The 12,870-nt window shown below is 39.2% G+C and overlaps 1 protein-coding gene across 1 annotated transcript in view; it reads right to left on the reverse strand.

Annotated features, from left to right (window-relative positions):
- Positions 1–10,339: 10,339 nt before the first annotated feature.
- Positions 10,340–12,870, reverse strand: part of LOC147641824 (pyruvate decarboxylase 2-like) — a 35,831-nt gene continuing 33,300 nt past the window's right edge. Inside the window, exon 7 of the mRNA XM_086800023.1 lies at positions 10,340–10,878. Within this exon, the coding sequence (XP_086656149.1) occupies positions 10,708–10,878 (171 nt within the window). The 3' untranslated portion in view covers positions 10,340–10,707. The remainder of the gene's footprint in view (positions 10,879–12,870) is intronic.

A 12,870-nucleotide genomic window follows, 5' to 3' on the forward strand; every position in this document is an offset into this window, starting at 1 on the left:
CTCCATCTAGCTCTATTGGGTGAGAATCCCACAGTGAAAGCGTGTCTCAAGACCTCATATTTAGCCTTTTCAAGAGGCTTTGTCTTCAAGGCAAAGTCCAGATGAGCAGGTCTTGGTGGGATGGTCAATTCATCCCATGGCCTTGCAAATTTGATCAAACTTTTCTAGGTACTGAATGGGACTCCATTTTCATCAAATTTGATCATCGTCCTTGGAGATGTGGATTGGCTTAGTTTTACCCAAATATGAGCCTCTAGGTTGCAACCCCTCTTCCCATTTTGAACGCCATTGAAATGACATCCGCAGCATGTCTTTTGCATATTTACATGGCGGTGGGAGCGTAAGAAGGTGGTTGTACGAAACCCTCTACTTTAAGATATGGCGGTGGGAGCGTAAGAAGATGGTTGTACAAAACCTCTATTTTAAGATATGGAATCTCTTACCCTATGGGGTTGGGCTGCATGATTTCTAATGGCACTTGTCCTCCGCCAGCTTGGCTTTGAGTCTAAAGGCTCTATGGGTTGAGGACATGTTATGTTAGTGCCCTTGTGGATCCCTTTGTAATGAGGTCATCCCCCCATGTTCATGTTGCTTGTTTAGACGGAGAAGAATTCGAACTTGGTTCAGTGGTAAAGGCACTCCTGTGGAGAGTGGGAGTCTTGATTTTACGTTGTATTCCGTGCTTGTTATTATGGGTATTATGGGTCTTGCCTTTGAGCCAAAAATGTAACTTCACACTGTGGATGACTTCACATTATGGTGCACTAGCTCATCCTCGCGTCCTAACTCTATTGTCACACCACGGAATGCTCCTTGCCAAAGGGGTGAAGGGAGAGCTCTCACAATGCCTAGATGGAAGCAAGAAGAGATGGTCCTTCGCAATGGTTGTCTCTCACAAAAGGTGGGGAAAGAAGAAGCTTATGGTAGAGGAAAACCTATAATCGCACTTATTCAAACAAGCATCCAAGCAAGTAAGAATCCAATAGCATGCAAGGAAGCAAGAAGAAGGAAGAAGGAGAGCTCACAAGAAAACTATTGTGAGGGAATGATTGTGTCTTGCTTATTGTCAAAAATGATATATACAACTGACTAATTTTCACACTAGGCCATCCAAACTTAAAAATGGTCCAACCTCTATTACTAATCTTAAGCACCTATTATATACGCAAAGTCTGTAGAATTTCCCTATTTGAGATTAAGGCCGCTTTCTACGTTCCAGCGTGATCTTACAAAAGTTAAGGGTAGGTCAGATGGCAAAGTGGCTTACGATAGGTCGAGCGGGCAAAACCATGTTAACCAATGGAGTGGTTATTAACACCATAAAAATAGAGAGCATCTATACAGAGAGTTGGTGGTGGTAAATGAGTTGTCTAAGCTTTCTACTCTCTTTGCTCTTGTATATATGTATGACAGAGAGAGAGTTGAGAGTAGAGATTAGTTTGATTCTTAGTACATGTTCATATCTATGATTTATCTGAGAGAGAGAGAGTAGATAGTGAGAGGAGAGTGAGTCTCTGCTGGAAGGTGAGGCAACTTCTATGGTGAGTAAGGAAGAGAGAGCTTAAACCAAAGGAGCTAGTAACCACTAGTCAAAGCTTGAATGGCTTAAGAGACCCAATTTTGGAGAAAAGGTAAGGTCCCCATGATGGTTGTTGCTTATTTTTTTCTCTTTGCCTTTGAATGAGGGAGTTTTGGAGAGAGCCAAAATAGGCCATAACAATTTTGGCACCACTGCCAGCAGGGAGGCAATCTTTAATGCTTTGCCATCATATGTGCACCAAACTTTTAAAGACATGGTTGATATACCGGCTTTTGTGGACACCATACACACACGTCAAGCGAGTACTCAAGAGGCTCTACGAACATTGCAATCACTACTACTACAAACTTGGCGATGCCAAATTCACTTCTACATTTTCTCATTTTTTTGACACAGTGTGCAAAATATACGACCACGTTCAGCATCAAAATGAGCCCAATCAAAAGGTATAGTCCATGCATCATTCCACATACTGCAAGCATTTTTAATTCTCTCTACCTCACACTCTTGAGTGTTACTAGAGACACCTTCAGAATCATGCAAACTCGAATCTCTTTGCTTTCTAGCCTTCTTTTTGGATACAGCGACGACAGAACGTGTAAATCCAGGCAACGCTAATAAAGTTGATTGCTTATGTGCCATAACTATATAAAAAAAGAACATTTCAAATTTTAACAGGATTTTACAAACTAACTATTCTACATTTATAAAAAATCAATGTCAAAATCACTCTTTTTATACTTCAATTAATTAATTTTTTAGTATTTTAACTTTATTAAGATAAATCCCCAAAAAAATATCTTTTTGGTATTTTAACTTTATAAAGATAATCCCAAAAACTAATTTTTACATCAACATTAATTTTTAGAACAAAAAAGGTATGATCAAAACACAATTAAAATCTAGAAAAATAATTTAATAATTTTTAGATCAGAAAAGGTATGATCAACAACATAATTAAAATATAGAAAAATAATTTACATGGTATATACTATATAGAATTCAGCTTAAACAAATAACTTACAAAGAAAATAAACAATAGAACTTATGAATAAAACACTTAAAAAAACTAAGCATGATTAGATTAATGCATGCAAGCTCTCTGAGCCTCTCTCACAAAAACATGCGTGCAAGATGCAAATGAAAGGGTGCTCATGGCAATGGCAGCCTTCTGTCAGCCAACTTCAAGGCCTCCCTTGCAAGGGAGAAAGTCATAAAGACAACAACTCTCTCTCCAATTGCATGCAGCAGCACTAGGAATCCTCTCTCGGACATGCCTGCATCCTCAGGTGTAAATATAGGGCTGCTCATGGCCATGGAACAAATTTGTTCCATGGCTCTAAGAGCCTCCCTTGCAAGGGAAAAACAAAAGGGCACAACAAGGGAAAAACAAACACAAAAAAAACACTCAAGATAGATAACTTTCTCACTCTCAGCCATGCATGCACCCTCAAAGCTTAAGGAAATCGCCAAAACAGACACTAACACAGAAGCCAAAAACAACAAAAATCGTACAAACCAGAGGCATACTACGCATGTAACAATAGCACAAACAAATCGTATAAACCACAGGCATTCTACGAATAGAATAACACAAGCAAAACGATTGGATGAACCGAGCTTTACACTAATACAGATGCCAAAACAACAAAAATCAAACAAGCTTTACGCTAATACAGATTCCAGACGCCAAAACAGATACAAATAATATATTGCAAACAACAATAATCATACAAACTAGAGGAATACTACCGTCTACGCAGATTAATTGAAACCCTACAACGTTCACATATTAATTGAAACCCTACTAATAATGAACGTAACAAAAGCAGACGCAACAAGAACAGACGAATGAGGAACGATTGCATCATTGTTGTGCTCGGATACAGCTGCCGAAATCCTACAAAAATCGTACAAACCACAAGAAAACTGTACAAACCACAAGAAACCCTACAAATCCGTACAAACCATAGGCCACAGATTAACTGTAACCCTACAAATCCGTACAAACCACAGGCCACAGATTAACCCTACTGAGACGAAAGAATGTAAGAATAGCAAGCAAAATTGAATAAAACTCACATGTAACAATAGCAAAACGCAACAAAAGTAGACGCAACAAGCGTAGACGAAGGAGGAAAAACGATTTCATCACTGTAGTGCTCGTCTGCGGCTCCCTCATGAGCCAGTGGAAGGACTCAGGAGCCGATTCAGCCGCCAGCACAAAAGACGATTCAACGGCTAGCACAGAAGGCGATTCAACCACCAAGTGAAACCCTTAAACATGCAGAACTCAACTGGAGTGAGGACTCGAGGCAAACAGACGACTGAAAAGGAATGAGCCGCTCACCATGCAGACTTTTGGCGTGTGCCACGGCCGCCCACTCCCAACACCCACTTGTTGTGGGGGTGTGGTTGGTAACTAGCTATTTATAGCTTATAACTCACCTACGTTACACGTAACGTTTCAAATGTTTAATCTTGCTATTTATGATAGAGTCCAGCCTCCAGGCTCCAGCGGGCTGACGACTGGGGCTTACGACCGACTCCAGTTCACCTCCCATGATACTTAATGATTACTTCACCTACCATCCAAAATTCCAATTTCCAAAATTTGGAAATTAATCTACCTACTCTTAGTACTCTACTAGTGGTCCACTTGTCCATATCTGATTGGAGAAATTCAACCACCTTTAAGCCTTCTAATATCACCTTAGAAAACCTCTCAAATAAAAAGTGATACCACTGAAAACCTTCTTTTTTTAAAAATTAATAACTAAAACCTTGAAGTTATCTAGTATTAAGTAGATTCACTTCAGGTCACAACTTTTGCAATTTTACAAAAATTACAAAATTTACATTTACAAGTGAACCCCAAATGTTTGCAGTTTCATTGTCACTGTTTGCAGGTTTTCCGTGAATAGTGGTTAGATCTTATGATGATTGACCAAAAGGAGCCTTGATTGAACCAAAACCCCACTCCTACGCAAGACCAAAAAATAAATAAGTTAGTGAACACTTTATTCACATTTAAAAGAATATGAACAATAATTGCAATACTCTGCATAGCCCACCATTCCCAGGGTGACCAGGGTGGCAAAAAACAGAATAGATAAGTTAGTGAACACTTTATTCACATTTAAAAGAATATGAACAATAATTGCAATACTCTGCATAGCCCGTTCCCACGGTGATCAGGGTGGCAAAAAACAGAATATTTAATGAGCATTTAATTTTTTTTCCAAGGATTATGTTCCAAATTGGGAAAAAAAATAGTTTTTCCGAATTGGGAAAAAACAGTTTTCCCTTCGTGCCTATATATTCCCCATGGCATGCGTCTCTGTATCTCTTTTCTACTTCTTCTTGATCTCTCTTAGTCTCGTGCAGTAATGATGATGACATGGAATGGAAGCTATAAGGTTAACTCAACATTAATTCATGTGCCAGCACAAATTAATACAAGATAGGAGGGGCACTAATATATAAAGCGATCGGAGATGGAGCAATCGAAGCAATAATAGAAGGAGCGATCAAAAAAATTATAAAGAAAAAAAATATTAGAGATTTGGAGCAATCGAAGCAGCGATCAATGTTACCACGTTAGCAAAAATATATGTATATATATATATATATATATATATATATATATATATATATATATATATATATATATATATGGCAACTTCGGTGGCGTACAAACAGCCATCAATATTCATTTCTGGTTTTTAACACCTTAGTTTATCTATAGTTTTAGGCAAGGTTCTAATTGAGTATCTTGTGTGTCTTCCATGCCTCTGTCTTCCATGCCTCTCATAAGAAGAAACATACCAACCAATCTAGAAGAGACCCATGCCATATTGGTCAATACTAGCGTCAGAAATAAACTTTGTTTCTAGCCCCACTGAAAAAAAAGGATAACCTCCAAGCCCAACCGGATTTTATTGAAAAAATTACATAGATTCATCCATTTTCAAAGCTAAGCAAAATTATAACCGTCGTTTCTCAATAAGCACGCCCAACGTTTTTTTAATTTAATTAATTGTTACTTTAGGTTGGCAGTAGTGTAAAGTTCAACTAAGGTTAAATATACACGTGGCATGTGCCATTTTTCCTCCAAAAACACGTGGCATGCATGTTGATCGAGTGAGAACACGTGTCTGTGATGTTTATCCTATTTTTTGCATGTAAACGCTCGTCTGTGATGTTTATCCTATTTTTTGCATGTAAACGCTCGTGTGTGATGTTTATCCTATTTTTTGCATGTAGATGCTCGTGTGTGATGTTACCTCCTTCTCCCACCTTCCTGTTACCTGCGTTTTGCAGGTTGTTACCTGTGTTTTGCATGTTGTTACCTACGCTTATCCCCCGTTCTCCACCTTCTGTCATTCTGGAAAGTCCTGGTTTTACCGACAGGTGCATACGTTGTCACTATTCTCAGTATGGTATCATTCCTCATGATGTTACCTGCGTTTTGCAGCTTTTAGAAGCATGGAATGTCATGGATGCTTCATATGCAAGCGACCCTTCTCCCACCTTCCCTGGATTCACGACAGGTGCATATGTTGATGTATATTCACGACAGGTGTTGCTTGCGTTTTGCATGGTGTTACCTGCGCTTCTCGACAGGTGCATATGTTGCCGCTATTCTCAGTATGGTATGGTTCCTGCTATTCTCAGTATGGTTCCTGCTATTCTCAGTATGCTATGACCATGTGATACCTGCACTTCTCTCCCCCATTCTCCCACCTTCCGTCCTTCTGGAAGCTCCTGGTTACCGACAAGTGAATATGTTGCCGCTATTCTCAGTATGGTATGGTTCCTACTAATTCTCTCAGTATGCTATGACCATGTGAAGACGCTATCCGTTGTCTGTGCATGATTGGTGTAGTCTAGTATTTAACAACCTGTTCCATCTGCTGTGTCTCTCAATATTCCGCCATGCCTCCAAAACAAAAGCCTTTTGATGATATTAGTAATATCATGATGGTAGATCGTCGTCCATCTCCGTTTTCTTTTGGTCATAGCCAACAAGCTGGTCCATCTAATTCTGCGCTTGTTTGTGATGAAGAGGTACCGTCCTCCTCCATTGTACCCCGTGCTTTTCCTCGAATAATCACCCCTCCCAAAGGTCCGCATACTATGCATAGCCTCCGCGCATTGAAGAGCAAAGCACGATCATTCGGTAATGCAAATTTAAACTTTTCTGATGTTTATTTGAATTACACAATATATTTTCTTGATATAGTGTGTGATTCAAATAAACATCACAAGAGTTTAAAGAAAATACACTATTGCAAACGTTGGGTGTGCTTATTTTCTTGATATATTTGCTTAAAGAAAATTGGGCACGTAGAAAAAAAATTATTAGATTTTTAAAATAGATTTATAGATGAGATTTTTATTCTATTATATTATGTAACTTTTTTTGAAGGTTCAAGCAAACAAGATGACAAAAAAAAAAACCGATACAGAATGAGAGAAATGCAGATTCTAAACCTTCGATGCATAAAATCCCCTCTTTCCCACAAGAAAAAAAAAACCAGACTCTTTGAAGTATTTGAACGATTGCTATAGGAAGCAAAGATATCAACCTATCCTCCTGGGAACCCTTAGAGGAATTTGTGAGGATGGAGTGTTTAAAAGATTTTTTTTGCCTGAGAGAAAGGAGGGATATTAAATCATTTGCACTTTCAAATGGTGGCTAGTTTAATGGTGTTGTCTCTGATAAGCATAGGAAAAACAATAAAAAGATATTTAGGGTGGGATATGTTTAAGCCTGAGAGAGCACTTGTCATGTGTAGAGGCCTTAGACACGTTAAGAGGCATACCCTAGAAGGAATGGTGGGTTATTGCATGAAAGATTTGCATAAGCCACACTTTAGATTTTTCTCGCACAATATATCTGCAGAGCAGAAGAGATTACTAGAAGAAGACAGCTTTATGCATTATATGGGCAGGCAGACTTGAAGAATAAAGTGTGCTTATTACCTGTCAATCTTTTTGAAAGAGCATACGTCTACATGGATAATTATGTGGCTAATAAAATAGGTGCATCTTCGCAAAACACTCTTCTGAAAATTATTCGTACTAGAAAGTACTACCCGTCAACCTCTTGGATAATTCAAAAAACAAGGTCGGGTATGAACAAAAAAAAGGCTACAGCAATCTGGAAAGCGATGAAATTGTCACAATTGACTCAATGCATAGATATAGAAGAGATCTTCTTTGTCGACACTCCTCCTGCCAGGTACTTCGAGCCTATGAATGCAGGACACAATGGAGATTAAGAAGAAGAGGACAATGCCGATGCTGATGATATTCAAGACAACAATGCACAACTGAGAACCAGATCAAACCCAATAGTTATTGATGATGATCAACAACCACAATCACCACATGAGTACATTAAATCTTATTTATCTGTGTGGGAGAGAGCATACAAATTCAAAAAAGCTATCGTAGAAGGTTATGAATTTGTGCCTCCAAAAATCTGCAAGTATGTTGGCTTGACAGAAGAAGAAGCCTGTTTTGTGTAGTATGAAGCATTTCTTTGCACCCTTTGTTGATTTGATATAGGAGATAGCCTTTTTGGCTTTGTTAGATTTTTTTTCCCACCTCTATGTAATTACAACTGTTTTTTCTTTGATGTTTTACAATCAAACTTGTACACTTTTTAGAATTTCAACACTTATGTTCTTGTTTATTTTCTTTTTATTTGTCCCGGACTTTACAGTAACTTTTTTGGGTTAAGAAAATCCATGTACTGCGACTTGAATTAATGAAATACTGACTTTCTTTTTCTTTGGATTAAAAATATTTGAAATTATTCCTTAGATTTAACTTGTTTAATGTTTCAAACCTTGAAGAAACGTTAGCTTCTTTAAGGTTTGAAAAAATAATGCATCAACAAAAAAATAAATTAATAGCATAGAGTGAATATACATCAATAAATTTCCCAATTTGAGCTTTAAAAATTACACTAAAGGACACTTTTTTCTAAGAATGGGAATCAATACACATTGATCCATGGAAAGAACAATGGTACGTCCACACAACGATCAGAAAGACAAACGAGTACGGATACTAATTCAGAGAAGATAAAAGAGTACACATACCAATAAGGGTATGAAAATACTTTATATTATAATAAATCACAAAGATAAAAGAGTGCATACTAATTCACAGGAGAAGGGTATGAAAATACTAGAAGTGTTTGCATATTGATTAATAAAAAGAACCATTCACATTATGTGAACAAGGCATGAGCGTAAAGGATTTGCCCTCTACCCATTTAAAGAAATAATCAATTTGTATTATATAAATAAAATATTTATTATAATATAAAGCATAATAATATGAAACATGTATTATAATATAACTATATAGTAAATGACTTGAAGTAGATATAATATCATATAATGATATATTATATATAATATTATACATGTGATATATTCATCATTGATATCTATTCAGTGGCATTTATTAATTCACTTTAGTGTAAGCCAAGGGTATGTGTGAATAGCTACCTACACCTCGTACCACCCCCTCCGCCTCACTCTCCCGTGTGTTGCTCCCCGCCCACCTCCACACCCTACTCTCCTCCCCTGCTCCTCCTCCTCCACAGCTTGCAACCCTCGATCGAGAGAGAGAGAGAGAGAGAGAGGTATTAGGCGTTTAGCCTGCACGGTTAGGAATTGTCGGGCCTGCTTATAAGAGTGCTCTCCGGAGAGAGATATCAACACACACGCACTTAAGTCAAGATTGTAGGGCCTCCTAACGACAGAGAGAGAGAGAGAGAGAGGGGGGTCACCAAAGAGGAATGGGCTCTAACATAAACACACAAAATCGCTACTTGTGCTTCGAGACGAGCAAATCAATTGGAGAGAGAGAGAGAGAGAGAGAATTGCTAAAACGCAACCTTCTGTGTGTTGAAAGAGAGAGACAGACGTCACAAGCAGATAGATGTCTGCCATGCATCATTTACTAATAATAGAATATTTGCCTACAACTCTAAAGCTAAATTACTAAGGTCTTTGCATTAAATTAGGAAGAAAAGGCAAGCAAGATTCACTACTAAATATACAGGCTTTTAAAAACATATAAACCCACCAAAACCTTTGCTAATTGCCCTTTGCCTCGATTCTAAAGATAAAGACTTGACTTTGTTTACATCGTCTCCTACACATTACATGCTAATGTATACATGGCACATGACTAGACATGCTTACTGGACACAACTCATTGCATATCAACTTGCAGCTCTTGACGAGCTCTACTTAATGACAGAGAATCTTAGCATACAGCACTAGCACTAATGCGTTACACCATTCAGCTGTTCAGTAAGCAATTAAGAAAGTTAATGCAACATTGATGGTTCTTGAAGACGAGCACAATTGTGCACTGATGCAAGTTTATTCTAGTTGGATTGTGTACCTTGGGATTTGCTCCAGCCAAGCAGGTTGTGCCGAACTCCAGTCATGAATACCGAAGTTTGATTTTAACAACCATCCTCTTATTTTTTACCATGGCCGAAGCACAGACCCGAAGAATCAATTAGTCCCACCCTAGGATGTCTCTCAACTTGTGTCAATGCTAGGTAAGGACTTTCCACAAGGATCATCGGGTAAACCAACTTTCCAGATGTACGAGCATAGATCAACAAGTTCTACTTGGTATGGACTCTTCAGCAGTACCTAGTCACATAGATCACAAGTCGGATCATTCAATCTAATCAAAGATAAAACACCCCCCTCTGCCATGTTCTATGCTACAAACAACATGAAGCTGGCATAGACATGCTTGCAAATGAGCTTGACAACCTTGCCCTCCCTTTATATGCTAGGACTTACGAATGTGAGAGGGTGACAACAACTTTACAAACTATCAGGCTTGCACTATAGAGCCATATTTGTTGCTCAATCAGTTAGTAGCACTCCAAATTCCCAATACAACTTCAGAAAGCATTAGTGTCGATAGTGATATGTTACATATGGGGGACAACCACCTTTGTTATGCCATCTTCAACAGTAATTCTGGCAGTGGACAGCCCTAGAGACTGTAGGTCAAAGTAATGTTAACCTACAAGAAGACAATGTGTTCGCCGTAAAGCCAAAACAGCACCAAAGGGTTGCCCACAATTGTACTGCCCAGTCATATAATTTACATTACTGTGGGTTTGGTTGTCTGCTGTTTGCTGCAGAAACACGTGAACCCCATTCCAGCAACTCCTTACTGGTGTCATCCCTGTGTACAATGCACTCTATGAAACAAAGGCAGTCTTTCTTCTCTCCTTGCACTGCTGCAATAGCCTCAATAAGTTCCTCTTCAGTTCTCACCTGGATCAAGCATACAAAACTCAGAATCCATGTAGCAAAGTGACTAATGTGAGCAATGCGTCTAAACCAGATATTAACTAATGCAACTGAAACTTCACGAGACATTGTAATGATTACACCCTGTTTATTGAGTAATTGGCTTTGGCTTAGTGAGCAGCTTTCTTGCAACTAAAACACAAATGTTCACCCATGCTTTGTAGTATCGCCTCATAGATTCGGACAAGCAGGTGATTTGCTTCCTTTGCTACAGTACAACAAAATTAGGGCCCCTCCAGAATATCCATCTGGTCACCATTTCTCTGACAAAATTACCAGATCATTGGGAAGAGGGCTCCCCCGCAAAGAGAGTGACTTCAGCGTGCTGCGGCCTGCCCAATGCACTCGTTGGCCTGGACTGAGCTCCCCCTTTTGGAGCCAAGCTTCACTTTACCCTGAATATGGGCCAAACCCTTTTGTGAAAACATCATAAACTGCTTCTAGTGCATCAGCCTCATCAATGTGGGTATCTACATCCAAAAAGCACTGCTGCCGTCCTGTCTGTACACTCTACGGAATCCATCCAACAGGCAGTACATCCCTGCAATACTGTCCGTACAATGTCAACGAGCTGCGCATCTGCTTGGAAGCCTGCCATTCACTGTCATAAGAGGGCCTCTCTCTGCTGCTGCTGCTGTACACCCTCGTCATCAGTTGAACCTCGAGGTACAGCTCTGTACCCCCTATCCATACAGCTGTACCCGTGCCTGTACTGTAGGTTATTAGGGTTACCTGCAGATCTAAGCTAAGGAGGATTGAAGATATCCATGATGGGGATGTATGCAAACAGTAAGAGAGAGAAAGATAAACTCAACGTTCTAGAGAGAGATGATTCCACAACTCAATGTAGATTGAATAGATTGATGATTTTGAAGTACACCAAACCAAGTACATGCTTTTATAGGTTGCAACCCTTATCTTTTGACTCTCACAAATCACATACACTAATAAGACAAGTACACATCGCATAGTTATCTTATCCACACTTAAGGGTGGGTTCACACACACTACACAATTCAAACAAACTATGGTACACATACAGAAGGCGGACACGCACATGAGACTCCGAAATACCCAACCCACCCCCCTTCGGAGTCAAGGAGGTGTTATGAGGATAAGCCTTCATACACATGTACTGGCACCACGTGATGCAAAAGATCACAGTGGCCATACCTGACATGATATAACAAATCACAATCAAGCCTCCAAAAGGAGCTTGACCACACATGTGATTCTTCAGCCTCCCAAACTAGCCCCCTGACTTAAAACACGGACATGAGAAAATTATAGAGCCTTTTTATAGCACAAGGCCGTACAAACACAGATGGATTAACACACAATGGACATGTATTCCATCTCATTTCAGGGGACATCCTAGGCAGACAACCCCTCACACACATTTTATAAAAAAAATGAAGTGGGCTAAAAAGCCCAGTCGGTATCTATCTCTGCAAGAGATAGATCGGAGAATTCAAAAGTAAAGGCTTTATAAAGTGCTCCTGTAGAAGTATCTGGCTTTTCTGGTTCTTCTGAATCTGAATCTGCATCTTCTTCTCCTACCACCAAGTTTGCACGGTTCTTTTCTTGGTCCTTCGCCATTTTCTTGAAGCACTTGTCTTCAGTATGGCCCGGCTTTCTGCAATAGGTGCACTTCACTACCTTGCCTTTGAATTTGCTTCTTTGTTTTGAGAAGAAGCCTTTCTCCATCTGTGTTTTGACTTTTGGCCCTATAACCTCCTGTCCTCATCAAGAACTGCTATCATGCTGTCATAAGTCATCTCTCTAGACACTCATAAGTGTAGAGAGGGCTTCCTTGAACCTATCTATGTCTTCGAGACTAGAGAAGAGAACAGCCTTCTTGTCATCTTCCTCAATGTTAGCATTAAGGACACCAAGTTGATGTAATAAAGAACCAATAGTGCTCAAGTGTTCTTGACACAAGGCTAAGGCACGCTA

This window comes from Cibotium barometz, chromosome 1 (genome assembly GCF_041138505.1).
Source record: "Cibotium barometz isolate CiBa-2024 chromosome 1, ASM4113850v1, whole genome shotgun sequence".
NCBI classification, from domain to species: domain Eukaryota; kingdom Viridiplantae; phylum Streptophyta; class Polypodiopsida; order Cyatheales; family Cibotiaceae; genus Cibotium; species Cibotium barometz.